At 36.6% G+C, this 22,560-nt stretch overlaps 6 protein-coding genes across 8 annotated transcripts; 4 read left to right on the top strand and 2 right to left on the bottom strand.

Annotated features, from left to right (window-relative positions):
- Positions 1-1,345: 1,345 nt before the first annotated feature.
- On the top strand, positions 1,346-5,155 carry LOC106346234 (probable rhamnogalacturonate lyase B). The gene is made up of 15 exons (XM_022720609.2): positions 1,346-1,664; positions 1,802-1,947; positions 2,117-2,238; positions 2,326-2,391; positions 2,471-2,587; positions 2,681-2,800; positions 2,885-3,026; positions 3,110-3,280; positions 3,365-3,520; positions 3,596-3,702; positions 3,864-3,954; positions 4,042-4,183; positions 4,271-4,544; positions 4,631-4,763; positions 4,850-5,155. The coding sequence occupies exons 1-15, from the start codon at positions 1,619-1,621 to the stop codon at positions 5,099-5,101; spliced, it is 2,085 nt and encodes a 694-aa protein (XP_022576330.1). The 5' UTR covers positions 1,346-1,618; the 3' UTR covers positions 5,102-5,155.
- Positions 5,098-8,017, bottom strand: LOC106346235 (multiple inositol polyphosphate phosphatase 1-like). Of its 2 annotated transcripts, XM_013785502.3 has the most exons (12): positions 7,811-8,017; positions 7,541-7,628; positions 7,180-7,458; positions 6,948-7,106; positions 6,709-6,849; positions 6,530-6,586; positions 6,296-6,434; positions 6,116-6,220; positions 5,818-6,008; positions 5,659-5,700; positions 5,488-5,575; positions 5,098-5,324 (listed from the first exon to the last, which is right to left on the bottom strand). In XM_013785502.3, exons 1-12 carry the CDS (start codon positions 7,915-7,917, stop codon positions 5,320-5,322), a joined length of 1,401 nt encoding a protein of 466 aa, XP_013640956.1. In that variant the 5' UTR covers positions 7,918-8,017; the 3' UTR covers positions 5,098-5,319. The 2 variants fall into 2 exon arrangements, with proteins under 2 accessions (XP_013640956.1, XP_013640955.1); XM_013785501.3 differs by having other exon boundaries at positions 5,257-5,575.
- Positions 8,018-9,064: 1,047 nt separating this feature from the next.
- LOC106346238 (probable purine permease 16) lies at positions 9,065-10,732 on the top strand. Its single transcript, XM_013785504.3, has one exon. The coding sequence runs from the start codon at positions 9,412-9,414 to the stop codon at positions 10,576-10,578; it is 1,167 nt and encodes a 388-aa protein (XP_013640958.2). The 5' UTR covers positions 9,065-9,411; the 3' UTR covers positions 10,579-10,732.
- Positions 10,612-13,300, bottom strand: LOC106346237 (low-temperature-induced cysteine proteinase-like). Its single transcript, XM_013785503.3, has 5 exons — positions 12,797-13,300; positions 12,160-12,395; positions 11,939-12,079; positions 11,426-11,857; positions 10,612-10,885 (listed from the first exon to the last, which is right to left on the bottom strand). The coding sequence occupies exons 1-5, from the start codon at positions 13,230-13,232 to the stop codon at positions 10,799-10,801; spliced, it is 1,332 nt and encodes a 443-aa protein (XP_013640957.1). The 5' UTR covers positions 13,233-13,300; the 3' UTR covers positions 10,612-10,798.
- A 2,535-nt stretch (positions 13,301-15,835) lies between these two features.
- On the top strand, positions 15,836-19,846 carry LOC106346240 (shaggy-related protein kinase kappa). 2 transcript variants are annotated; one of them, XM_013785507.3, is made up of 13 exons: positions 15,836-16,094; positions 16,425-16,649; positions 16,762-16,854; positions 16,936-16,995; positions 17,081-17,353; positions 17,530-17,604; positions 17,844-17,900; positions 17,973-18,113; positions 18,216-18,266; positions 18,586-18,681; positions 19,064-19,147; positions 19,244-19,346; positions 19,511-19,846. In XM_013785507.3, exons 2-13 carry the CDS (start codon positions 16,518-16,520, stop codon positions 19,597-19,599), a joined length of 1,254 nt encoding a protein of 417 aa, XP_013640961.1. In that variant the 5' UTR covers positions 15,836-16,094; positions 16,425-16,517; the 3' UTR covers positions 19,600-19,846. The 2 variants fall into 2 exon arrangements, with proteins under 2 accessions (XP_013640961.1, XP_013640962.1); XM_013785508.3 differs by having other exon boundaries at positions 15,844-16,094; positions 16,429-16,649.
- Positions 19,847-20,017: 171 nt separating this feature from the next.
- Positions 20,018-22,485, top strand: LOC106346239 (phosphoribosylamine--glycine ligase, chloroplastic-like). The gene is made up of 4 exons (XM_013785506.3): positions 20,018-20,402; positions 20,542-20,915; positions 21,082-21,612; positions 21,927-22,485. Exons 1-4 carry the CDS (start codon positions 20,129-20,131, stop codon positions 22,341-22,343), a joined length of 1,596 nt encoding a protein of 531 aa, XP_013640960.1. The 5' UTR covers positions 20,018-20,128; the 3' UTR covers positions 22,344-22,485.
- Positions 22,486-22,560: the final 75 nt, after the last annotated feature.

The following is a 22,560-nucleotide window of genomic DNA, read 5'->3' as shown; positions in this document are numbered from 1 at the left end:
GTCTTTGACTATTTTGTAATTCGATCTTGTATATATCTAATAAATTGAGAACAAAATAAGAAGGAATCTCAAATATATAAAAAAACTGATGATCATATATAAATCTGAAGGCTAAATTTGATTTTCCAGTTAATCTTTTCCTTAGGTAGTAACAATATAAATGCGTTTGAACAATTATATTTTATCATTCATTTACTTTGATTATTTTTAGGCAATGTGTCTATAAATTTATATTTATTAACTAAGTTATCTTACTCCCTTTTTTATCATTAATTTATTATTAACTAAGTTATCTTATTCCTTTTTTTATAAATTTGAAATTTTCTCTGTTAACCCCATCCCAATGTTGTGATTAAATAGAATCTTGTTTCCTGGTTGTATTGTCAATGATTTAGACTCACAGATCAACTATTATCTGGTTAGTGACGTTATGGTTCATTTTTGGTATATATATGATAGAGAGATGTAGTTGAGGAAATATTTGTTGGTATTATTCATCAATTTGATTTTTCTCTCTCATGGAAAAGGACATTTCTGTTAAACATGATAATATATAAAAAACAAACCCGTGAAAAGTTTTTGGTGAAGCATTTGGTCAACAACCTGTTAAAAGTCTTTGCATATATCTTCTATATCTTCTATAGATTGTATATGTATGTGCTTTCCCTAACTTCAAATCAACCACCCAAGTAGCCGCATAACAACATTTTTGCTTCAAGCATCAGCATTCTTTATATTCCTTCTTCTGTTCGTGTGCATTATATATACATCTTTAAAATACATTGGCTTTTATAATTTACATGGGCATCACGTCACATACGGTACGTATTCAAGGTAATAAGCATGAGATAAATCCAAAGATAGTTGTATATATTTTTATGTCTTTAACCGCATGTTTTAAACTTTAGAGTTCTTGTAGATGCGTTTCTCTGAAATAAATAATCACATATATCTTTCTCTACCACAGTAAACTTTAGAGAATATAATGAATATTTTAAAAGTGGTGACCGTCAAGCCGAACCACTTTCAAGTGAACTGGATGTCATGTTATGATTAGGTTTGTAGTTTCCTTAGAAATCTACCGAGTAGGTTAAGTATTGTTGTGGAAAAGAAAATAAAAGAAAGATTACTAGGAGTGGTTACCTTTTACGATAGCACATGATCACTAATGTACATATAAAACGATAACTAATGTATATATACACATCATATTATATACAATTATCAATAAGATCTTAAAATGAAGTCTTGTTGTAAATATATATATATATATATATATATATAAAATTCTTTGTTTATTGAAGAAGAAAAGTCTTTGTTGTTGCCTTAACCACTTAACTTCCCTCTTTTTTCCTCCCTTTTTCTGTTTTTCATTTTCTCTTAGTTCACATGCACCTTTGTGTTACCTCTTGTCTTTTGTCTTTGTCCTACTTCAAAGGTTTTGTATGGGTGATAGATTCTTGTTACAAGAGAACCTATATAATGTTTTGAGCTTGTCACAAATATAAACGACTCTTCTTCTAATTCTTACTTGCCTCGTCTCTACAACTTCATATGTCAGATTATTTTTGTGGACAGCATTTCGAGAAAGCTCCAAGACATATCCGCTGATTTTATCATGTTTAAGTTGTCTTCACATGTTTACCAGCTCGTGACGACCATAGGTACGCGCGAATCAGAAAAAGAAACATCATTACAATTCTGTTTGGAATTATATAATCAACCTTTCCTTTTTAACCTGATAAGAACTCAACTCCTAACGAAGTGTTGCCATGTGTGTGTACGTGTTTGGTGAAAAAAGGTTACCGGAGACACTTACTGAGACAGGGAGGATGGATCGTTGCTTTGATCATGTTCTTGTCTTTGTTTGAAATTGCGATCTCCCAAAACCAAAGTTCTGATCCAGAATCAACACAAGTCTTGCAGTTACATTACCAAGATGGACATGTATGTTCTTTTCCACTAATCAATATTATACTTCATTAGCTTTTAGTTGACTATTAGAGACACCCTTTGGAAATGAAAAAAAAAACTGTTTCTAGCTTCTTCATTAGCTTTCTTGTTATCCAAGTCATGTAGAGCATTTTAAAACCCTAAACTATATGATTAATTACAGGTGGTGGTGGATAATGGAATTTTTCAATTAACTTTGTCAAACCCTGAGGGATTTGTCACCGGAGTTAGGTACAATGGTATCGAAAATGTACTTGCCTACACCGGCAATGAACATGATAGAGGGTAAGTCTATGTATGTGACTCAGCCACTGCCCTAATTTGAATGTTTAAACTCCATGATAATGATTTTAATTGATATGATTACTGCAGTTACTGGGACTTAGTGTGGAACTTTCCAGGGAAAAAAATTAAGAAGTCCAAAGGCACATTAGACCGGTAGATAACTCTCTGTTTCAAGTTATACATATACCAATAATCCTCCAATATAAAACTTACTTGGACTACTAATGTACAGTATTGAAGCAACAAAGATGGAAGTGATAACGCAGAGCGATGAAGAGATAGAGCTATCGTTTTCAAGGACATGGAATGCTTCTTCAACTACGGCTCTTCCAGTAAACATAGACAAGAGGTAGTTATAGATCTCAACATTTAGTTTCCGCATTATAAACAAAAGCTTTAGTGTTTTGTAATCAATATTCATGTATTTTGAGTTGATTTTCAGGTTTGTAATGCTGCGAAACTCGTCCGGGTTCTACAGTTATGCCATCTTCGAGAGGTTAAAAGGGTGGCCTGCTGTTGAACTCGACAATATCCGATTAGTATTTAAGCTAAACCAGGACAAGTAATGATTCTCTTCTTCAAATATAGTAGAAGTGCTTGTTGTTATGATGGTGACTGATTATTAACCATATCACCACTTGTGTAGGTTTCATTACATGGCGATTTCAGATGAGAGACAAAGGTACATGCCTATACCAGAAGATCGGATTCCTCCTCGAGGTAAGCCTCTTGCTTACCCGGAGGCCGTTCAGCTTCTCGACCCTATGGAGCCTGAGTTTAAAGGAGAGGTAAAACTTCATTTCTTTCTAGAAAAAAGAGCAGTAAAAGCAGAGGAAACAGATGATTATTAATCTTGATTATGATCTTACAGGTGGATGACAAGTATGAATACTCAATGGAGAGTAAAGACATAAAAGTTCATGGATGGATAAGCACAAATAACTCAGTTGGTTTCTGGCAAATCACTCCGAGCAACGAGTTCAGATCTGCTGGTCCTGTCAAGCAGTTCCTAGGCTCCCATGTCGGTCCAACCAACCTCGCGGTGAGCATAGATTTTATCTACATTAGGAAGTTAGCATATAAAGATGGTTGATAATTGATGTGTGTGTGTGTGAAATGGAAACAGGTATTCCACAGCACTCACTATGTTGGAGCAGAACTAATCATGAGTTTTGAAGAAGGTGAAGCATGGAAGAAAGTGTTTGGACCTGTCTTTATTTATTTAAACTCTTTTTCTAAAGGAGTTGATCCTCTCTTGCTATGGACTCAAGCCAAGAACCAGGTCTGTCACACATATACATATAGATAATCACATGTGAGAATAAAAGAGCTGAGCTGAATTGGCTGTTTGTTTCAGACAAAGATTGAAGAAGAGAAATGGCCTTATAACTTCACAGCTTCAAGTGACTTCCCTGCATCTGACCAAAGAGGGTCTGTTACCGGCAGATTACTTGTTCGAGACCGGTACACTATTTTCTTCTTTCTTCCTTTAAAACTATGTTATTGTCCTGGGATTAGTTGGTTGGGCATCGGCCTGCCAGATATCTCCGGTTTTAAAAAAGAAAAAAAAACTATGTCATTTTTCACATAGAGCATTCCTAAGCTGTTGTTTGATTATGTAACAGATACATAAGGAGTGAGGATATACCTGCGAATGGTTCCTACGTGGGTTTAGCTGCACCAGGAGATGTTGGCTCATGGCAAAGAGAATACAAAGTAATATATATTAATTTATTCACATATGATTCATTCTTCTCCCTCTTGATTTAGCGGCAATTATAAAGGTTTTGATTACATTGACAGGGTTATCAGTTCTGGTCAAAAGCAGACGAGAAAGGATACTTTTCTATCAACAATGTTAGAACTGGTCATTACAATCTCTATGCATTTGTTCCTGGATTCATCGGTGATTACCACAACCAGACCGTTTTCAACATCTCTCCAGGTCCGAAAACTAGTAAACTGTAATACAACGAGACTGTGTCCGTATATATTGTACTGGCACTAACAATGAGTAATGTACTGGACTCAGGTACGAATATTAGCTTAGGTGACTTGGTGTATGAGCCTCCAAGAGACGGTGTAACTCTATGGGAGATCGGTGTACCAGACCGAACCGCTGCAGAGTTCTACATTCCTGACCCTAACCCGACGTTTACTAACAAACTATACCTAAACCGTTCTGATAAATACAGACAATATGGATTATGGGAACGGTATGCCGAACTGTACCCCCATGAAGATATGGTTTACAATGTTGATGTTGATAGTTACTCCAAAAAGTGGTTCTACATGCAAGTTACAAGGTTAGTCTCCTTCTAAACTCGAACTCAAAAGCTGCTCTATACGAATATGAAAACTTTGTTAATATGTGCAAGAATGGGATTTGTAGGAAGCAAGCTGATGGAGGATACAACGGTACAACATGGCAGATCAAGTTTCAACTCGACGAAAAAATGAAAAACTTCACTGGAAATTTCAAACTGAGGATCGCTCTAGCCACTTCAAATGTAGCAGAACTGCAGGTGGGTTTGAAGTTGATTTCTTTCACTATAGAAGTGAAAACATTCATTTGATATTTGGTTTAACGTTTCTCTTTTTTTCTTTGCAGGTTCGTGTGAACGATGTTTCTAAGGATCCACCATTGTTTACAACGGGGGAGATAGGAAAGGATAATACGATTGCAAGACATGGTATACATGGACTCTATTGGCTATACAGTGTGAATGTTCCAGCTTCTTCTCTTCGCAATGGAAACAACACCATATACCTAACCCAACCACTTGCCAGAAGCCCTTTTCAAGGACTCATGTATGACTATATTCGTCTCGAGTGTCCTGATTCCATCAGTCATCTCACTTAGATTTGTTTTCAGTCTCTATCTTATAAGTTGATTAATATACACATTCTTTTCTCAGTATCTAGATCATATACAAAATGAACACACATACTAAACGTCCTTAAGATCTGTAATATAGAGCTTTTGGTTTCTACCAAGCATGGAAAGAAAGATTCAGGGATCAAAATCAAGCTTGAGTGAGATGCCTCTCGAACCATTTCAGATTAGCGGAGTGAACTAGCTTAAACTGTGGCAAGAGGACAAACAAACAAAAAACAGACAACAATGCTCAATCTGATTTCAGGTTTTGAAACTGGACACAGCCAGAGTTTAAGAACAAAAGTTATTAAGTAATTAGAGCTCGGTTTTTTGGCTCGACCCAACCAGCCAGCTCCAAAAAGATAACTTACCTGATGGATGGTTCTGTTTAGGGTCATCTAGATTAGCATTGCAAAGGTTGTTAAAAGCATGCTTGAGATGAGGGGTCACCACTTTGGCCTGCAAGAACAAAATAGAGCATGAATGTGTAGTCTCAACGAGGAAGATTTATAGAATACTTCAGAGGGAATGATGCAGAATACCTTGAAATCTTCAAGAGGACAGAAGTCTTTTCCATCACAACCCTGTTGTCAGAAATAGATAAACTTGTAAGGAGATGTTAGGAAGCTTATTTCTCAAGGAAGTTCTGTCTCAACAGATCTGAAGTTGGGTTTGTGTTTGTTAATCAGATGAAAACTTACTGGAACTGCAATAGGATGCTCGTTGTGCAGAACCTGGACGAAGTACTTAGGCGAGGAAGCTGCAGGACAACTGTAGAGGACAAGCATGTTGTTCCCACCGAAAGGAGCCATGGTGCTGCCTTTAAAGTCCCTGGTTTTAGGAGGCTGAGGAGGGAGTTCCAATGGTTTCTCCTTCTGTATTTTCTCAAACTCTGAAACATTTCAAAACCTTCTTTAAGAACAAGGCTTAAGGAGAATTATCTATTTCATAACAAATGCAATTGCAGGAATCTGAGAAGCGAAAAATTGATGGACTAACCAGATGCATCAAGGAAAAGTCCAAGAAGACAAGAGAAGGGGACTATTGTTTCGGCATGTGCAAACCTAAGTCTTGCTTTCTCGTAACTTCCAGCTGGGAGATTTTCTGCATGATAAAAAATGACAAATAATTAAATCTTGTTATCAAGATGACAAGCAAATGGTTCCCTTTTGACATTACCTTCACGGGCCTTGATAGCTTCTTCCATGGAATGCAAAACATCTTCGAGCAATGGAACTCCCATTTTGTAGTTCAATGAATTTCCATAACCTTTGAGAATAAACACTTCCAAGTCATCTGCCCATTCCAGCAAAGCAACCTACAGTTGATTGTGTGTTACACATAACTACCACTAAATCCATAAACTAAAGAATATTCAAACACATTAAAGAAAGAATCTGCAACTTGTAGTACCTCAGATGGAGTGAAAAGTTCACAGCTTTGATTAGTTACATTAAGCAATGAAGCTTCCTGAAATTTTGAAAAAAAAAAAAACTTTTAGCATTCCAATCTATTCATCACAGACAAGTAAGTGTGATAGCTCACAGGAAATGAAGGTAATGAAATTTTGAAGAAAAGCAAGAAGGAAGCACCTGCTTGCACAGAAACCAGAGAGAAGAAACGTCCTGTTTGGTGAAACTCAAACCATGTCTCTTAACAACGGAAGCTGTAATCTTATTCAGAACAGGTTCCTTGAGCTTATCCACAGCAGGCTCTTTAGCTTTTCTATAGCTCTGCATTCACAGACCATGTTAAAAAAAAAGAAGGTAAACCACAGAAGCAAATAGCCTGAATAATTACTAGACTGAGGATGAGTCAATCAAAACTATACCTTGTAGTTTTGACAACACTCAAAAAACCTCAGCTTGGTATCACTAGCACGGTTCTCACTAGTGACAGCAAACGCTCTATTACGCCCCGGTCCCAAGTCTCCTTTCTCACTGAACAACCCCATTCCAAACGCCACCGCACTTGCAGACGCCCGAGGAATCTACAAACAGACTTAAACCATTCAGAAACATCTTCAACCAAAATAAAAATAGCAAAAGCAGCCACCAACTAACCTGCGTAGCTCTTATGGTATAGACATCAGGGTGATAATCCTCTTCGAACAAAGTAGGGAACCGTTCCCTAACCCTGATTCCAAGCTGGTACAACTCCTCCTCGCCTTGCCTGATCAGCTCCCCGCCTTTCACTTTCCCCTTCCAAGGAGAAACCCACTTCCCTAACCATCCAGGAACTTTATCTGAAGGCAAGTTCCTTACAAGTTCCTTTAACCTACCAGCTAAATTCTCCAGTTCCCTCAACCTTTTCTTAGTAGGAGAACGAGTCCCATGCCTAGCCTAACACGTTAAAAAAAAACAACCATTTCAGTACTTATCAATCCTTATTTAGATTTTCCTTCAAAATATAAGTAATGCTTACCACAAGGTTGAGGTGGATAGGTGTACACTCACTAGGGACATTTGACCCTTCAATCAAATTTTGTGTGACATCTTTTGAAACAGAGTATCTGCATTACCAAATCCAAAATAAATAATTTTACAACTTACTAATCAGGTTAATGTAGACAAGCAAACAGTGATTCGACCAATTAGGTTAAGCAAACAGTGTTGTTCCTGATTCAGTTTCCGAGCATCGATTAAAAACATCTGAGAGTTATAATGAGAGCGAGGGGGAGAGAGTGAGAGAAACCTGGTGACAGTGGATAAGTGGTGACGAACATCAAAAGCTTGATCTGCCTGTGAAACAACGAAGAAACAACACACCAGAATGATCAGCCAAACTGTCTTCATCGCCATCTCTCAGCGCTTTTCCTATTTCCTCTTTCACTTTGGGTCAACAACACTTTCCGTCTTACTCTGCGTTGGGTCACACGGAAATAGCACACGTGTTAACTTTCTTTTCACGACACGTGTTCATTCTTCTTCACGTCTTATGGTTAAGTCTTTTGATAACCAAGATCTTTTTGTAAGTTGTTTGGTTCGCTTCCCGGTTTATGACGGTTTGTCTCTTCTAATAACGAAAACCGATTTTTCTCTTACCGACGTTTTTTTTGTCACTCTCATACCGAAGAAAATAATATTTAACACTAATTTATATGTTACAGTTTATAAAAAGATTTAAAAGATGATTTTACAAACAACAATTCTATTTTTTACGAGGATTTATATTTTATTTCAAACTTTTATTTTCATATAAAATATTAATAAATTAGGTGTTTGTCTGTGCATGCGAACATAAATATTTTACAATTACGTACTGATATATTATTTAATAATTAAAATACTATAATGATAAATTATTTATGTTTTATTTTTAACCAGTTATTATTTATGTTTTTATTTGAACATTCTTATTTATAATCTTTTTTTTCTTTCTAAATGCTTTGTACACTATATTTATTATTAATAAATAAATCTTAAAAATTACTTAATATTTTCTTTTTAATTAAAGAAAATTAAAAATTTTACTTCATTAATATTTAGTTATGTGTTTTCTGTTTTTAATTTTTTTATTAAAATATATATTTTTAGATAACAGGACAACATATATATGAATTATTTTTATTCTAGAATATACTTTTAAATCTTGGATAATTTTTATTATTATTAATTTTAATCACTTATTAAATAAAAATAATTTAAATTCATTTTTATTTTGTAAATAATTTTATACTTTTTCATTGATTGCAAAAAATCAGTTCGAAAATAATAGTATAAATTGGGTTACTAAAAAAACTTGTACTTTGAAAATCAAATCAAGCAAACATAACCTAATAACTTCCATGTCGAAACCATGACAACCTGAAAAAGAAATATGGATAGAACAACAAGATGTTATACGCAACAAGACGACTCGCTTGTTTCTGCTACTGTTTCTGATATACACTATTGACTAACTCGTGATCCAAATATCAAACAAAGATTCCTCAGAAACATGCACGTCTAATCACAAAAAAAAAAAATTAGTTAGCTAACTACAGCTGGGAACGAGTTAAAATGACTTTTAGTCTTTGCCGGCAATATGCCCCCTTTGATAACATAAAAAATAAATAAAGCCATTCTTACAGCTAATTGTTGGGATCATAACTTATTCAAAGTAAGTTTGAGTCAAAAGCATATGACAATTTCGTGACCAATACTTCTCTCTTCTTTCTCTTTCCACTGATTGAAATGTGTGTCTGCACGTTTAACCACTCATGAGGAATGAGGTCCAACCTCCAACGCCATGGTTTATAAGACTAATTAATATCTGCGCATTAGCAAAATCCAAGAAGTAGAAGAAGACTACTCATGGAGGAGTTTCAAGGTCCACCAGAACCAGGACGTCACATCACGAGCGAGATCCGATCCCTTGCTCTCAAACAACGCAAATGGTGGATATCTGTTTTCTTCTTTGTCTTCTTGATCTTAGCCGGAGACTCTCTCGTCATGCTTCTCTTGAACTTCTACTACGTCCAAAACAATCGTTCAGAGAATGACCAAGACCAACAGTACAGAGGAACATGGACGCAAGCTCTGCTTCAGAACGTCGCCTTCCCCATCCTGATCCCACTCTTCTTCATCTTACCAAAACCGGAAACAGTCTCTGATCAAACCAACACTCGCCATCCTCCTTTTCTTAGTGTTCTTTTGCTATACCTTTCTCTAGGTGTTCTTGTTTCTGTTTACAGCAAGCTATACGCACTAGCCAGATTATACGTAGGTTGGGGTATCTTGGTACCTGCTCAGCTGATTCTAACCTCCCTCTTCTCAGCTTTCATAAACCGTCTCAAGTTCAACAGATGGATCATCATATCAATCATCTTCACTCTTGCAGCAGACTTCTTCTGCGCACCTGCGTTTTCCGGAACTCCTACTGAAGATGAATCTTATACTTATGGCATCAAGGCTTGGCTGATACTCATATTCCCTACTCTCGCCTTCTCCTTGTCTCTCTCCCTAACGCAGCTCGGCTTCGAGAAAGTCTTGGCCAAGACAAAGAGGTATGGTGGTAACAACAAGAAAGTGTTCCGGATGGTGTTGGAGATGCAGATCTTTGTTTCCTTCGTTGCCACGCTCATTTGCCTTGTGGGGCTGTTTGCTAGCGGTGAGTTCAATGAGTTAAAGGGAGATAGCGAGAGGTTTAAGAAAGGGAGAACTTACTATAGTCTGAGTTTGGTGGGGCTAGCTCTCTCTTGGCAGGTTTGGTCGGTGGGGCTGTTAGGTTTGGTTCTTTTGGTATCCGGTTTGTTCGCCGATGTTGTGCATATGTGTGCTTCACCGGTTGTGGCTCTTCTCGTTGTTTTAGCTTTTGATTTCAAGGATGATGATGGCTTTGGCTGGCAGAGAAGAGGTGCTTTGTTAGGATCAGTCTTGGCTCTAGCTTGTTACTTCTATTACCTGCACAAAACAAAGAAGAAGGAGATGGCAGAGCTGAACAAAAGAGAGAACAACAACAACAACAGCGAAGAAGCTTAGTCTCTCTGCTCTTTTGCGTACAATTATGTATAGATGAGGAAACTCTTGTTTATTTATTGTGTCCTGCAAGTAACCTTTTATTGATTCAAAAGTTTGTATACATCCAAATAAGAGACTAATAATACATATCACAACAACAGCTATAAAATAATCATCTCTCAGCTTATAGATAAACGAATCCAAAGAGGCTTCCGTATGGAAGAGTTTTGAAAACTTCCTCTTACATAACCCATTCCTCGAACTTGCCAAGTTTACTGGACGCATTCTTCTTCCAGAAGGGCTTGATCTCTGTGAAATTGCCAGTTTTCTGTAAAGAAGAATAAGCTTCATCAGTCAACAAAAGCTTAGAGGTAGAGCATTGTGATCAGTATATACAATCCATGGGTCACAGTAGGGCTGGGATTTTTAACCGAACCGAATTTGCCAAACTAAACCGAAAAGTTCGGTTTTCGATTAGTTTGGCTTCGGTTCAGTTAGTTAAAAACGGTTTTTGGTTCAGTTCGGTAATTGGTTTGATTTTTTATTTTAAAAAAAATTCAAACAGTACCAATCTTAACCGAAATTCGGAACCGAACTAACCAAAATCCGAATCAAAATAATCGAACAAACTAACCAAAATCCGAACCGATATTAACCAAAACTTTTCAAAAAAATTTCAATGTAAACCGAAAATCTAACTGAACAAACCGCAAAACAAAAAAAATAACTTCGGTAATTATTTTTGAAACTGAACTAACCGAAAACTAACCAAACTAAACTTTTTGAGTTCATTTCTGTGAGATTTTGACCGACCTGAACTACCCGAATAAACCGAACCCGCAGGCCTAGGTCACAGCTAGAAGAATACCTTAAGGCAAAGACTTCTGGTTGTGTCACAGACGGGGTAATCACGCGGACAACAATGTCGACCGTCCTTGCAACACACAGCAGACTCTAGCTCGCAGCATTTCCACGAGAAACACAAACCAAACAAGTTTCTCGCACAGCAACAAGTCTCGTCAGCTGAACAATATGTGAAAAGGTTGCATTTTGTGGGACCTGGAGGTGACGGTGGAGGAGGGTTTGGATGTGTCTTGATGGGATACGAAGCCAGCATGTTGATTCCACATACTCCTTCCGAGTTGCCTGTGTTACGCTGCATGTGCATAAACCCATCCATTCCCCAGCTTTTTCCCCAAGAGTTCTTCACGATCCAGTAATCAACACCGTTCTCTGAACCGTATCCTACGATGAGCACTGCGTGGTCCAGTGATGTTGAACATGGGCCAGAGAATATTCCCTGCATCAAATGGCAAGATTTTAAAACTTTAAACGTTCAGAGAAAAGAGTATGTGTAATATCTTTATATCATCCAACGTACCTTAGAGTATAACTGAAACGCTCTCTCGCTGCCACAGATACCAACACTAACTGGCTGAGCCGCTACAGCTTCCAGTAACGCTTTCTCGTCGTTTGATTTTACGCCAGCGTAGCTATCAATTGTCACAACCTTTCTTTTCAACTGCAGAACAGAAGAGACATATGTAATATCAAGGACGCAAACAGGGAGGATCCAACAAGGAAAACATCAAGGTGATATACCTTATCTTTTTTACAGGTGCCATCACGTTCTTGATAAGGATAATCTTTCTCTGTGTCAATCCCATGGTTTTTAATGACAAATTGAAAAGCGTAGTCCATGAGACCACCATTGCATCCATCGTTGTAGGACTTATCACAATCAATGAGTTCCTGCTCAGAGAGGCTGATGAGATCTCCTGTTACAATCTGGTTGATTCCCTCCATAGCTCCAGTCGCCGAGAAAGACCAACACGCTCCTATGTATGTACCACAATAATAATCAGTAACAGTGTTCTAAATTGCTAAAGTCTACCTGAGATAAACAAGGATATTTGCCTCCAGACTTTCCTAATTGGTTTCAGTTATACCACAAGACTTCTACTTATAAATCTATCTATTTATAATTATGAAAAGAAAAGTAAAAAAAAAAAATTATTATACTCCTAAAAGGTTAAAAGCGTGAAAGAGATGGCATTATAGTCCCAGACTATGTCATGATGATTGGTCTTCATCATGTAACATAGAAGAATCAGCATCATTGTCAAGAATCCTCAAAGATCTCAGATTTCAATTTTTTGTTACTTCTCCGATCTAAGTTCCATCCTGAAAAGCTCCTATCAAATCAAATCTGATGAACAGAGAGATAAAATCAAAATACCGCAGCTTCCTTGATCTTTGACATTAGTAACAGCTCCTTTCTTCCTCCAATCAACAGAATCTGGAACCTTTCCCCGAACGTTCTCAACACTCTGTCCCTTAGCCACCAGCAACGGAGCTGAAGAAGCAGAGAATCCTCCAAGACGAGAGGCCTTGAACTCGTGGTGAGTCAGATCCGCGAAGGCATTGAGTGAGAGAGAGTAAGTAGAGTTAGCGATGTTGTTGTGGCGTGTGACGAAGTCGTGATTGTCTTTAAAGATTCGAATCCTGTGTTGTCTCTCTTCCTCCGAAGCGTACGTTTTGCCGTGTCTCTGGCACCAAGCGTCGAACAGCTCGGAGATGTCATCGGAAGATGATGATGAGAAGCTCAGAGAAGAAACTAGAAGAAGGGAGAAGAAAGTGAGAGAAACAAAGGAAGAAGACGATGATGGTGACATTTCTTTTCTTACAGGGAAACCAAACAAGAAGAGCTTTTGTTTGGTCGTCGTCGTGGATTAGATAGTTTGTCCTAGTAATAAGGAGACTTTAGCCAGTAAGGATGCAACAACGTTTACAAAACGCGCGGCTAGCGTTTGTAATAAGCGTTTAGCGTTGAATGCTGAAGGGCTTTTTATTAATGATTAGACCCGGTTATGAATGATTGGGCCAGACAGGCTAGGCCCATTACAATCAAAATTCAAATGCTACTCTTAACTAAATAAATCATTGTTTGTTTTTTTGGTCAACAATAAATCCCTTATATATTAAAAGAGAAGCATTGTAATAAATGCATTCACATTATAATAGACACGTGGCAGATTCACAATGATTTGATAATAAATATGCTAACGCGTTCACACTATAATCATAAATGTGTTCACACTACGTACTTTGTGATTTTTTTTAATATAAAACTCACATACATAGTTCCAATAAAACTCTAGATTTTTTGGTTCGAATAAAAATAGATAACGAATCAAAAGCTAAACTATATATATATTATTTTTATTGTTTACGGATAAAATTGAGCAAAATATTCATAAATTTTGATTCGATTTGTTATCCGTTTTGATTTGAACCAAAAAATCTTGATATTTGAAACTCTACGAAACAAATCAAATACTAAAATACAATATCCAAAAAAGAAATAAATCACTAATACCAATATTTTTAGGAACATATATCTAATTTGATATGTTATATGCATATATATACATATATGAAAAGAATTATATATATATGTTATATATATTATACTTTATATCAGTTTTACAATATAAATTTATTATATTAGGTACTAGAATTAAAAGGTTATATAATGTTTTATTTTTGTAATAAAATGTTATTATTAAATTATTTTTAAAATTGTATTTTATTTACAATCAAATCGAATATTCTTTAAAATTCTAAAACATTTCGGATATCCGAGTCAACGAATATCTAGGTGGCTAAAAATCGAATCGACAAAAATGCTTCCAAATATCTAGATACTTGATATGTGTCCACCCCTATTTACGAATGTAATTTTATTTTCTTTTGATGAAAAAATGACCAATGTCAAGGTCTTTTTTATTTTAAATAAATTTTAATTTTATCTTTCATGTATTATTCTAAACAAAAATATCATTTAATATTAATTAACAATATCTTTATATATTTTCAACTATTTTTATATACTTTTTACATAAATATACATGTGCACCTTGATGTGAGCATCTTATAACTAAGTATTCACCACAGCTGAAGTATCTAATTTTTTTGAAAGTTAAAATATTTTTTCTTAATGTTTCTTTCACTATTGACCAAATTGTAGTTAAATGATTTGTCTTAATAATTTTCTTTTCTTTTTCTTAAACTATTATCTGTTTAAAAACTATAATATGAAACTATTGGTTCGACATGACGACTATCTAAACTTCATAATATGAAAATAAACATATAATATTAATTTTAGGTTTTTATCCGAAAAAACCTAAAAATCAAATGTTTTAACCGAATAAACTAAAATGAATATTAATTTAAAATAATAGTTATATTTTAGAAGATTAAAAACAAAAAAACGTAAAACCTAACTAATATCCAGATTAAACAGATTTATTGTCTTTTTTATTAAAAATAACGAAACTAATAATCACATCCCGCGCATTACCTAGTTCATTGTTAAATGTAAACATAGCATATACTTTTGTAAGCAAAAAGAAAGCTACTTTAACCTTTTTAGGTTATATGACCACTCCTTGTTGGACCTACTTACGACTTTATGGCATTAACCCTTTTTAGTATATACTTTTTAAATTTTAATTAGTATAATGTAAGATCACGCGGAGACCAGAGAGTAGTAGTAACTAGTAAGTAACCAAGCAATATGCTTTAGTTTTCTGAATTACTCATATAACACTAATCACATATTATATTATCAAATACGTTTACAGATCTTTCCATTGTATATACTTAAAGAAAAAAAACATAAGTGTGGCTAGTGACTTATTATGATGATGCTAGAATAGAACGAGTGACAAAGAAACAAACACATCTTCACACTGTTGAAAAGAAGAAGATAGTGTGGCGTGGCGTTCAGTCTTTACCTAACTGTCGACAAGTAAAGGCTACTTTTTACTACTATATAATAATCAGCAAATACGAACGTGCCTTTTCTCTTTTGAAAAAATAGTATTTTTTCGATTCTAAGAACATTTATTGTTGTTTTATCAGAAGGTAAAACATTAGAATATATGTCCCATGTAAATGCATTTTAATTTAAACTGAAATCGATGGTATTTTCTTTTGTAAGTATACACAACTACTAGAGTTGAAATAAGGCTGTAGATCAAAAGTTTGAATATCAGGTTATATTAGGTAGGCTAAAAAGGTTTGAAAACTGCTTCTTATTAATGTCACAATATTCGGTGACATCTCTCTACTTATACTATTGTTTAACTGATATGTATTCCTGGCTAAACAGTGTAAAGTAATTTCTCTAAAAAATACATAACTAAGCATAAAAATTATTAAATGGAATATATATAAATAAAGGATTAAAGATATCAATGGTGATAATGATGAGTTGTCCTTTCATAATCTCGCTTGATTCAAAACGGTAGAGACAAACAAAAGGTGGAAGAAGAAGAAGTAGAAGACAAGTGAAGAGTGAACAACAAAAAAAAAATCGAAGGTTTAGCTTCTTTTTTTTCTTCTATCTGATCATTAATCATCGAGAGAGAAAAAAGTATACTTTTTTAGATGTGAAGAAGCTCATCAATCGAAGAAGACAATCATCAAATGCTTCACTTTGGTTCCCTTTCTTCATCAGAAAGCTCGAGGTGATCATCCTTATTCTCTCAGTGTGCTCTTTTTACTTCTTTTTTTTTAATCTCCCCTGTTGAATTAGGGTTCTTCTGGGTAGCAAACTGTTTCTGCTGAGCTACTTGTGTAGTTGTTGAGACTGTAATTTTAGCCGGAAGTAGATCTGATCTTTTGTTCTGTAACAGTGTATATCGCCACTAGCTCAAAAACTTCATCAGTGATTAAAAGTTTCAAACTTTCCTTTAAAATTGACTATTTTTTTTATCTCTCTGTGATAAAAAAAAAGTGTTCTTGTATGTAAAAGCTGATGATCTGTTAATTTATGATACACCTTGAAATTGTACTAGGTAGATCAGTTCTTTGATGGGATGGGACACCAAATCGCTAAGTGTTATGATACCATCAACTACTAGTTACGTGCTATCTTCAGAGCAAATACAATGGCTTCAAACGGAGTAGGCAGTTCGAGATCTTCCAAAGGTGTGAAGGCCTCTTCTAGCTCAGTCGATTGGTTGACCAGAGATTTGGTTGAGATGAGGATAAGGGACAAGGTCGAGACTGATGATGAGAGGGTAAGTCTTGCATTACTTATTTACTTTGAGTCTCATTTTCATGTTTGTTCTATTGTTTTTTTTAGCTTGAAACCATACCATGAGCTTACATTGTGTGAGATTATGTTTTCAGGATAGTGAACCAGATATTATTGATGGCGCTGGCACTGAACCTGGCCATGTGATTAGAACCACAGTCCGTGGACGAAATGGTCAATCAAGACAGGTTAGATTGTTATGGAGAATAGATTGGTAACGTTGTTGTTATCTAACTCTTTCTAAGATATTTTATTTTTTTGATTGACAGACAGTCAGTTACATATCAGAGCATGTAGTTGGTACTGGTTCCTTTGGCATGGTTTTTCAAGTAAGATAAATTTAACATCCCTGATGGCCTGCCTTGCTAATTGATTTGTGTTCATTTCCAACGCATTTATGTTTCCTTCTGGTAGGCCAAGTGTAGGGAAACTGGGGAGATTGTTGCAATCAAGAAGGTTCTACAAGACAAGCGTTACAAGAACAGGGAGCTACAGATTATGCAGATGCTAGACCACCCCAATGTCGTTGCTCTAAAGCATAGCTTCTACACGAGAGCTGATAATGAAGAGGTTTATTTGAATCTTGTCCTTGAGTTTGTCCCTGAGACTGTCAACCGGGCTGCAAGAAGTTACACTAGGACGAACCAGCTGATGCCTTTAATATACGTTAAACTCTACACCTATCAGGTAACTAGTTCCTGGATTAAAAAGCATGAGACCATTTCTTTTTTTTCGAAAACTTATTTTAGATGTGTTTGTGTATGTATGTGTTAATGTTGTAATGCTTTGAAAGTGTAATGAACTTTTCATTGCATGCCAGACTCTTCAAAGTTTTCTTACTAAGTTTCTGTTAATGGTTACAGATTTGCAGGGCGCTTGCTTACATCCATAATTGCTTTGGTCTTTGTCACCGTGATATTAAGCCTCAAAACTTGCTAGTAAGCTCATCTGTATCTCCCTGTTTCTGTTAATTTTTTTCTATTTTCTGAGTTCTTTCACTCTAATTTTGTAATATACTCTTTACATTCGACAATGTCCTAATATGTTATAAATTCGGACATGATAAATATTCGGTTATAACATGCTTCGAGTTCTACAACAAGGCTCTGTATACATCTTCACAGTGGTACTTGGATTCACTGCATTTAGATTTGACTTTAGATCTATTGTTGTGCAGGTGAACCCACATACGCATCAGCTGAAAATCTGTGACTTCGGGAGTGCAAAAGTGTTGGTAAGGTTTATTGACGCAGTTTTTAAAGAATCCATTTGTGGAATATAACAAAATAAAACTTATTCTCCTTAGGTGAAAGGAGAACCCAATGTTTCTTACATCTGTTCTAGATACTATCGTGCTCCAGAACTCATTTTTGGCGCCAGTGAATACACACCTGCAATTGATATATGGTCAACTGGTTGTGTGATGGCTGAATTGCTTCTTGGACAGGTGAAAGCAAAAAAATTATATATGTTTTAGCTATGTGATTTCTGTGCTAACCATTCTGATTTTTCCCTCTTACGTCTTTTTGTACATACTAACGTCGTACAGCCTCTGTTCCCTGGTGAAAGCGGAGTTGATCAGCTTGTTGAAATCATTAAGGTAGTAGTCTATAAATTCTTTAAAATTTACTTCAAATTTAGAGCAAATCACCTGTCTTGGGCGTGCAGTGACTAATAGGTGCTTAGAGAGATTTTGTTTACAAGTTGTTTACGTATCAGACTACGGCATCAGCTTGTTAGCTGATTGTCAATTTTATAGCTGAATAAATACTGGCTTATGGACCACAGTTTGTTACGTCTGTTACTGGCTCATAGTCAGTATGAAAGAAAGCAGTTAATGTGTCGAAGTAGAAAATGCACCTCAACCTTTTCTAGAAAACCTTATTTTCCTACTTCTTGTGCTTTTATTTATCATGCAGGTTTTAGGTACACCAACAAGGGAGGAAATCAAGTGCATGAATCCAAACTATACAGAATTTAAATTCCCCCAGATAAAACCTCACCCATGGCACAAGGTATACCTTCTAGTGTTCATGATCACCGACAAGGATATTCATGAATCAGCTGTTTTGTTGGTAAATGTATATGGATCTCGTGTTTGTCTTGATTTTGGAGTATGAATCATTCAAGAGAATGCACAATGTTTTTGAACTCCTAATACTGTTGAAGAAGTCATTGCCTGTGTCAAAGAGTTGAATTTTTTTTTTGCTAAATGTCTAAATGATTGTGGCTTTAGTTTTTGATACGTATTTATATCTGGTTGAAGATGGTTTTGGCGTTTTATTTTCGAACAAATTTGTATAGTTTGGCTGTAATGATCAATGTCTCGCTAAATTTCGTTATCATCTTGCATCGGTACTACTGTATATATGATCTGTTTGTGCTTTTTATCATCAGGTCTTCCAAAAACGTTTACCGCCAGAAGCAGTTGATCTTCTATGTAGGTTCTTCCAATATTCCCCTAATCTGAGATGCACAGCTGTAAGTGATCTATGATTTTGTGCCCTACACTTTACTATTGACTCAGGATCTAAGATTATAAGCACATTAAAAAAAAATTGGTGTTATTTTTGGTAGTTGGAAGCGTGTATTCATCCGTTATTTGATGAGCTAAGGGACCCGAACACTCGTCTTCCCAATGGCCGGCCACTTCCTCCGCTTTTCAACTTCAAACCTCAAGGTACTGTTCCCTTGTTGTTTCTTGCTGGACCTTTCCATGAAAAACAGCTTACTGTAGGCTAGTAAACCAGCTCTCATGAGATCTAACGTTTATGATCTATTGGCATGTTGTGTGTTTGCACCTGAACTAAATGTAAACGTTAAAACCATATTTTGCACCTGCAGAGCTATCTGGCATCCCTTCTGAAATCGTGAACAGGCTTGTACCAGAACATGCCCGTAAGCAGAACTTCTTCATGGCGTTGGATGCCTAAGCGCTTATCCTGTTTCTTTTCTTTTTCTTGCTTATGTATAAACTCTCTAGATATCGGGTATTTGGAGCAGCCAGAAGGCATTACACGCCCTCTTTGGCTTTTTTTTATCAGTGAGTTGTTTGGTTATCGGGACACGATGATGCATGAATACAAACAGTACTTGAGGTCGCTGCTGGCTTATAAGACCACTTGTTTGTTTCACAACCAGTTCTTATATATATTATACATAACCCTTTCTATTGCGAAATGGATGCTTTATTTCTGAAGATTTTAAAGAGTTTGAAGTTTCAATTAAATAAAAATCATATGATAATTCAATATTTTTCATTTATTCTCCTTAATTAACTGATTGATACAAAAAGTAGTAAAAAACAAAAAAAAACAGAAGAAACTGTTTAAACCAAACCATGTGCTGACCAAAGAAAAAAAAACCAAACCCTTGTTGAGCTAAGCTGCTGTCTAAAACTCTCTAAAGCCTACACCTTTGACTGTCTCCGTCTCTCTTCTTCTCTTTCGCAAACTTTCCGACATGTCGTTGTGTACGTTCAACTTCCATCCTTCATCATCTTCTTCCATCAATCTCTTCTGCAACAACAACAGCAACTCACCTAAACCCTTTCTCAACTCTCTCCGATTCACCACCTCCACTTCTTCTTCCTCTGTTGCTCCTCTCAGATTCTCTACCACCAACCACTCCCTTAGCTCTCCTTTCTCCTCGACCCGCATCCAAAGACACCAACTTTGGCTCCGGTGCGTCTCCAAAGAGTCCGAGCAGTCTACCTCTGTTGTTCCCGGCGGCGCTGGTAAATTCCCGCGTTACCCTTTTAGATTTTACAAAGCAAATTTGGAAGCTTTCTCTTCAGTTGTTGATTGTGATTGTAGAGAGATTATAACTTGAACACACCAATAGGTTTTGAGATAGAATCTTATTATATTGTGCAGAAGAGAGCATTGTTGTTCTTGTAATCGGTGGAGGAGGGAGAGAACACGCCCTTTGCCACGCTTTAAAACGCTCTCCTTCCTGCGGCTCTGTGTTATGCGCACCTGGAAACCCCGGCATCACCACTTCCGGAGACGCTACTTGCGTCCCTGACCTTGACGTATCAGACAGCTCAGCTGTCATCTCCTTCTGCCAAAAACATAATGTCGGTTTAGTGGTCGTTGGTCCCGAAGTTCCCCTCGTTGCTGGTCTCGCCAACGACCTTGTTAACGCCGGTATCCTCACGTTCGGACCTTCTTCTCAAGCCGCTGCTTTGGAAGGTTCCAAGAACTTTATGAAGAATCTTTGCCGCAAGTACAACATCCCTACTGCTAAGGTTTGTTGCTTCACTACTAGAATCTTGGCTTACTAGAACTGAATGTAGATTGTATGGTTTGGTTGAGAGTTGATAGTGTCTCATCAGTTAATGTTTACTTGTGTTAATTAGAATAAGAATAGCAGTTTTGTTGCTTTAGACACTGACATATTCAATCAAAATGCAGTATAAAACATTTAGCGATGCGTCTGCTGCGAAAGAGTACATTAAAGAGCAAGGAGTACCGATCGTGATCAAAGCAGACGGATTAGCAGCAGGGAAAGGAGTCACCGTTGCCATGGAGCTAGAGGAGGCTTACGAAGCTGTTGACTCGATGCTTGTCAAAGGCGTGTTTGGTTCCGCGGGGTGTCAGGTGATCGTGGAGGAGTTTCTTGAGGGGGAAGAAGCTTCGTTTTTCGCGCTTGTGGATGGTGAGAACGCCATTCCTCTTGAATCTGCTCAGGACCACAAGAGGGTTGGAGATGGAGATACAGGTCCTAACACAGGAGGGATGGGAGCGTATTCTCCTGCACCGGTTTTGACCAAGGAGCTGAAGGATGTGGTGATGGAGACTATAATTGATCCTACTGTTAAGGGAATGGCTGAAGAAGGTTGTAAGTTTGTTGGTGTTCTGTTTGCTGGTCTGATGATCGAGAAGAAGTCCGGTTTACCTAAGCTGATTGAGTTCAATGTCCGGTTTGGAGATCCAGAATGTCAGGTAATGAAAATAAACTAGTCCACTAGGCAGATTATTCGGAATCTAGATGGTAACTTGGCTCTTTGTAGAGGACTAGTGACTATGCGGATTATTCGGAATCTAGATGTAACTTGGCTCTTTGTAGAGGACTAGTGACTATGCGGATTATTCGGAATCTAGTGTCTAGGGTTAACGAATTATTAATTTTATTTTATATTTTTCTTTACATTTATATAAGATATTTTAGTTTTTTGGGTTTAATGTTAGTTTTTGGGTTTAATTAATTAATAGAACCATTGTTGTTTCTAAACACTGGAGCTTTTTGTTTAATACAGGTACTGATGATGCGTCTAGAGTCTGACCTTGCTAAGGTCTTGTTAGCTGCTTGTAGAGGCGAGCTAAGCGGTGTGTCGCTTGATTGGTCAAAAGATTCAGCAATGGTGGTTGTAATGGCAAGCAAAGGTTACCCCGGTGCTTACGAGAAAGGCTCCATCATCAGAAACCTTGAAGAAGCTGAAAGAGTTGCTCCAGGAGTGAAGGTTTTTCATGCAGGAACGGATGTTGATTCCGAGGGGAACGTTGTAGCGAGTGGAGGACGTGTTCTTGGGGTCACTGCCAAGGGTAAAGACTTGGAAGAGGCGCGTGAAAGAGCGTATCTGGCGGTTGAAGAGATCAAATGGCCTGGAGGTTTCTTTAGGAGTGATATTGGTTGGAGAGCGCTTCGTCAGAAACAAGTAGCTACAAAAGAGTGAGTGAAGAGAAAAGACTTTTGTTAGTAATGGTTTGTAAACGAGTGAAACAAAAGTTTGAGTGATTGATTATTCAAAATAACTTCCTTCTCCTTGAATTTAAATTTTATTCAAAAAAAATTAAATGAAACGTTTAATTCCATCAGTTTTGATTTCCTTTTAACCATACCACCATTTACACCCTTTGTATATTTCGATTATTTCCCCTTTTTGTTGTAAT

The sequence above is a fragment of the Brassica napus genome, chromosome A6, assembly GCF_020379485.1.
Source record: "Brassica napus cultivar Da-Ae chromosome A6, Da-Ae, whole genome shotgun sequence".
Taxonomy (NCBI): domain Eukaryota; kingdom Viridiplantae; phylum Streptophyta; class Magnoliopsida; order Brassicales; family Brassicaceae; genus Brassica; species Brassica napus.
Note: the sequence above shows the minus strand (reverse complement) of the source record. Positions and strands in the feature narration are given on the sequence as shown.

Coding starts and splice junctions, on each gene's coding strand:
- LOC106346235 (XM_013785501.3), bottom strand. CDS start 7,917: ATGGCGATGAAGACAGTTTGGCTGATCATTCTGGTGTGTTGTTTCTTC. Junction 7,629..7,810: donor CACTTATCCACTGTCACCAG/GTTTCTCTCACT, acceptor TTGGTAATGCAG/ATACTCTGTTTCAAAAGATG. Junction 7,459..7,540: donor CTATCCACCTCAACCTTGTG/GTAAGCATTACT, acceptor TTAACGTGTTAG/GCTAGGCATGGGACTCGTTC.
- LOC106346234 (XM_022720609.2), top strand. CDS start 1,619: ATGTTTAAGTTGTCTTCACATGTTTACCAGCTCGTGACGACCATAG. Junction 3,703..3,863: donor AGATTACTTGTTCGAGACCG/GTACACTATTTT, acceptor ATTATGTAACAG/ATACATAAGGAGTGAGGATA. Junction 4,545..4,630: donor TTCTACATGCAAGTTACAAG/GTTAGTCTCCTT, acceptor TGGGATTTGTAG/GAAGCAAGCTGATGGAGGAT.
- LOC106346237 (XM_013785503.3), bottom strand. CDS start 13,232: ATGTCACCATCATCGTCTTCTTCCTTTGTTTCTCTCACTTTCTTCTCC. Junction 12,396..12,796: donor CAAAGATCAAGGAAGCTGCG/GTATTTTGATTT, acceptor GTACATACATAG/GAGCGTGTTGGTCTTTCTCG. Junction 12,080..12,159: donor GCACCTGTAAAAAAGATAAG/GTATATCACCTT, acceptor TCTGTTCTGCAG/TTGAAAAGAAAGGTTGTGAC.
- LOC106346238 (XM_013785504.3), top strand. CDS start 9,412: ATGGAGGAGTTTCAAGGTCCACCAGAACCAGGACGTCACATCACGAGC.
- LOC106346240 (XM_013785507.3), top strand. CDS start 16,518: ATGGCTTCAAACGGAGTAGGCAGTTCGAGATCTTCCAAAGGTGTGAAG. Junction 18,114..18,215: donor CTGAATTGCTTCTTGGACAG/GTGAAAGCAAAA, acceptor AACGTCGTACAG/CCTCTGTTCCCTGGTGAAAG. Junction 19,148..19,243: donor CTAATCTGAGATGCACAGCT/GTAAGTGATCTA, acceptor TATTTTTGGTAG/TTGGAAGCGTGTATTCATCC.
- LOC106346239 (XM_013785506.3), top strand. CDS start 20,129: ATGTCGTTGTGTACGTTCAACTTCCATCCTTCATCATCTTCTTCCATC. Junction 20,916..21,081: donor ACAACATCCCTACTGCTAAG/GTTTGTTGCTTC, acceptor ATCAAAATGCAG/TATAAAACATTTAGCGATGC. Junction 21,613..21,926: donor TTGGAGATCCAGAATGTCAG/GTAATGAAAATA, acceptor TGTTTAATACAG/GTACTGATGATGCGTCTAGA.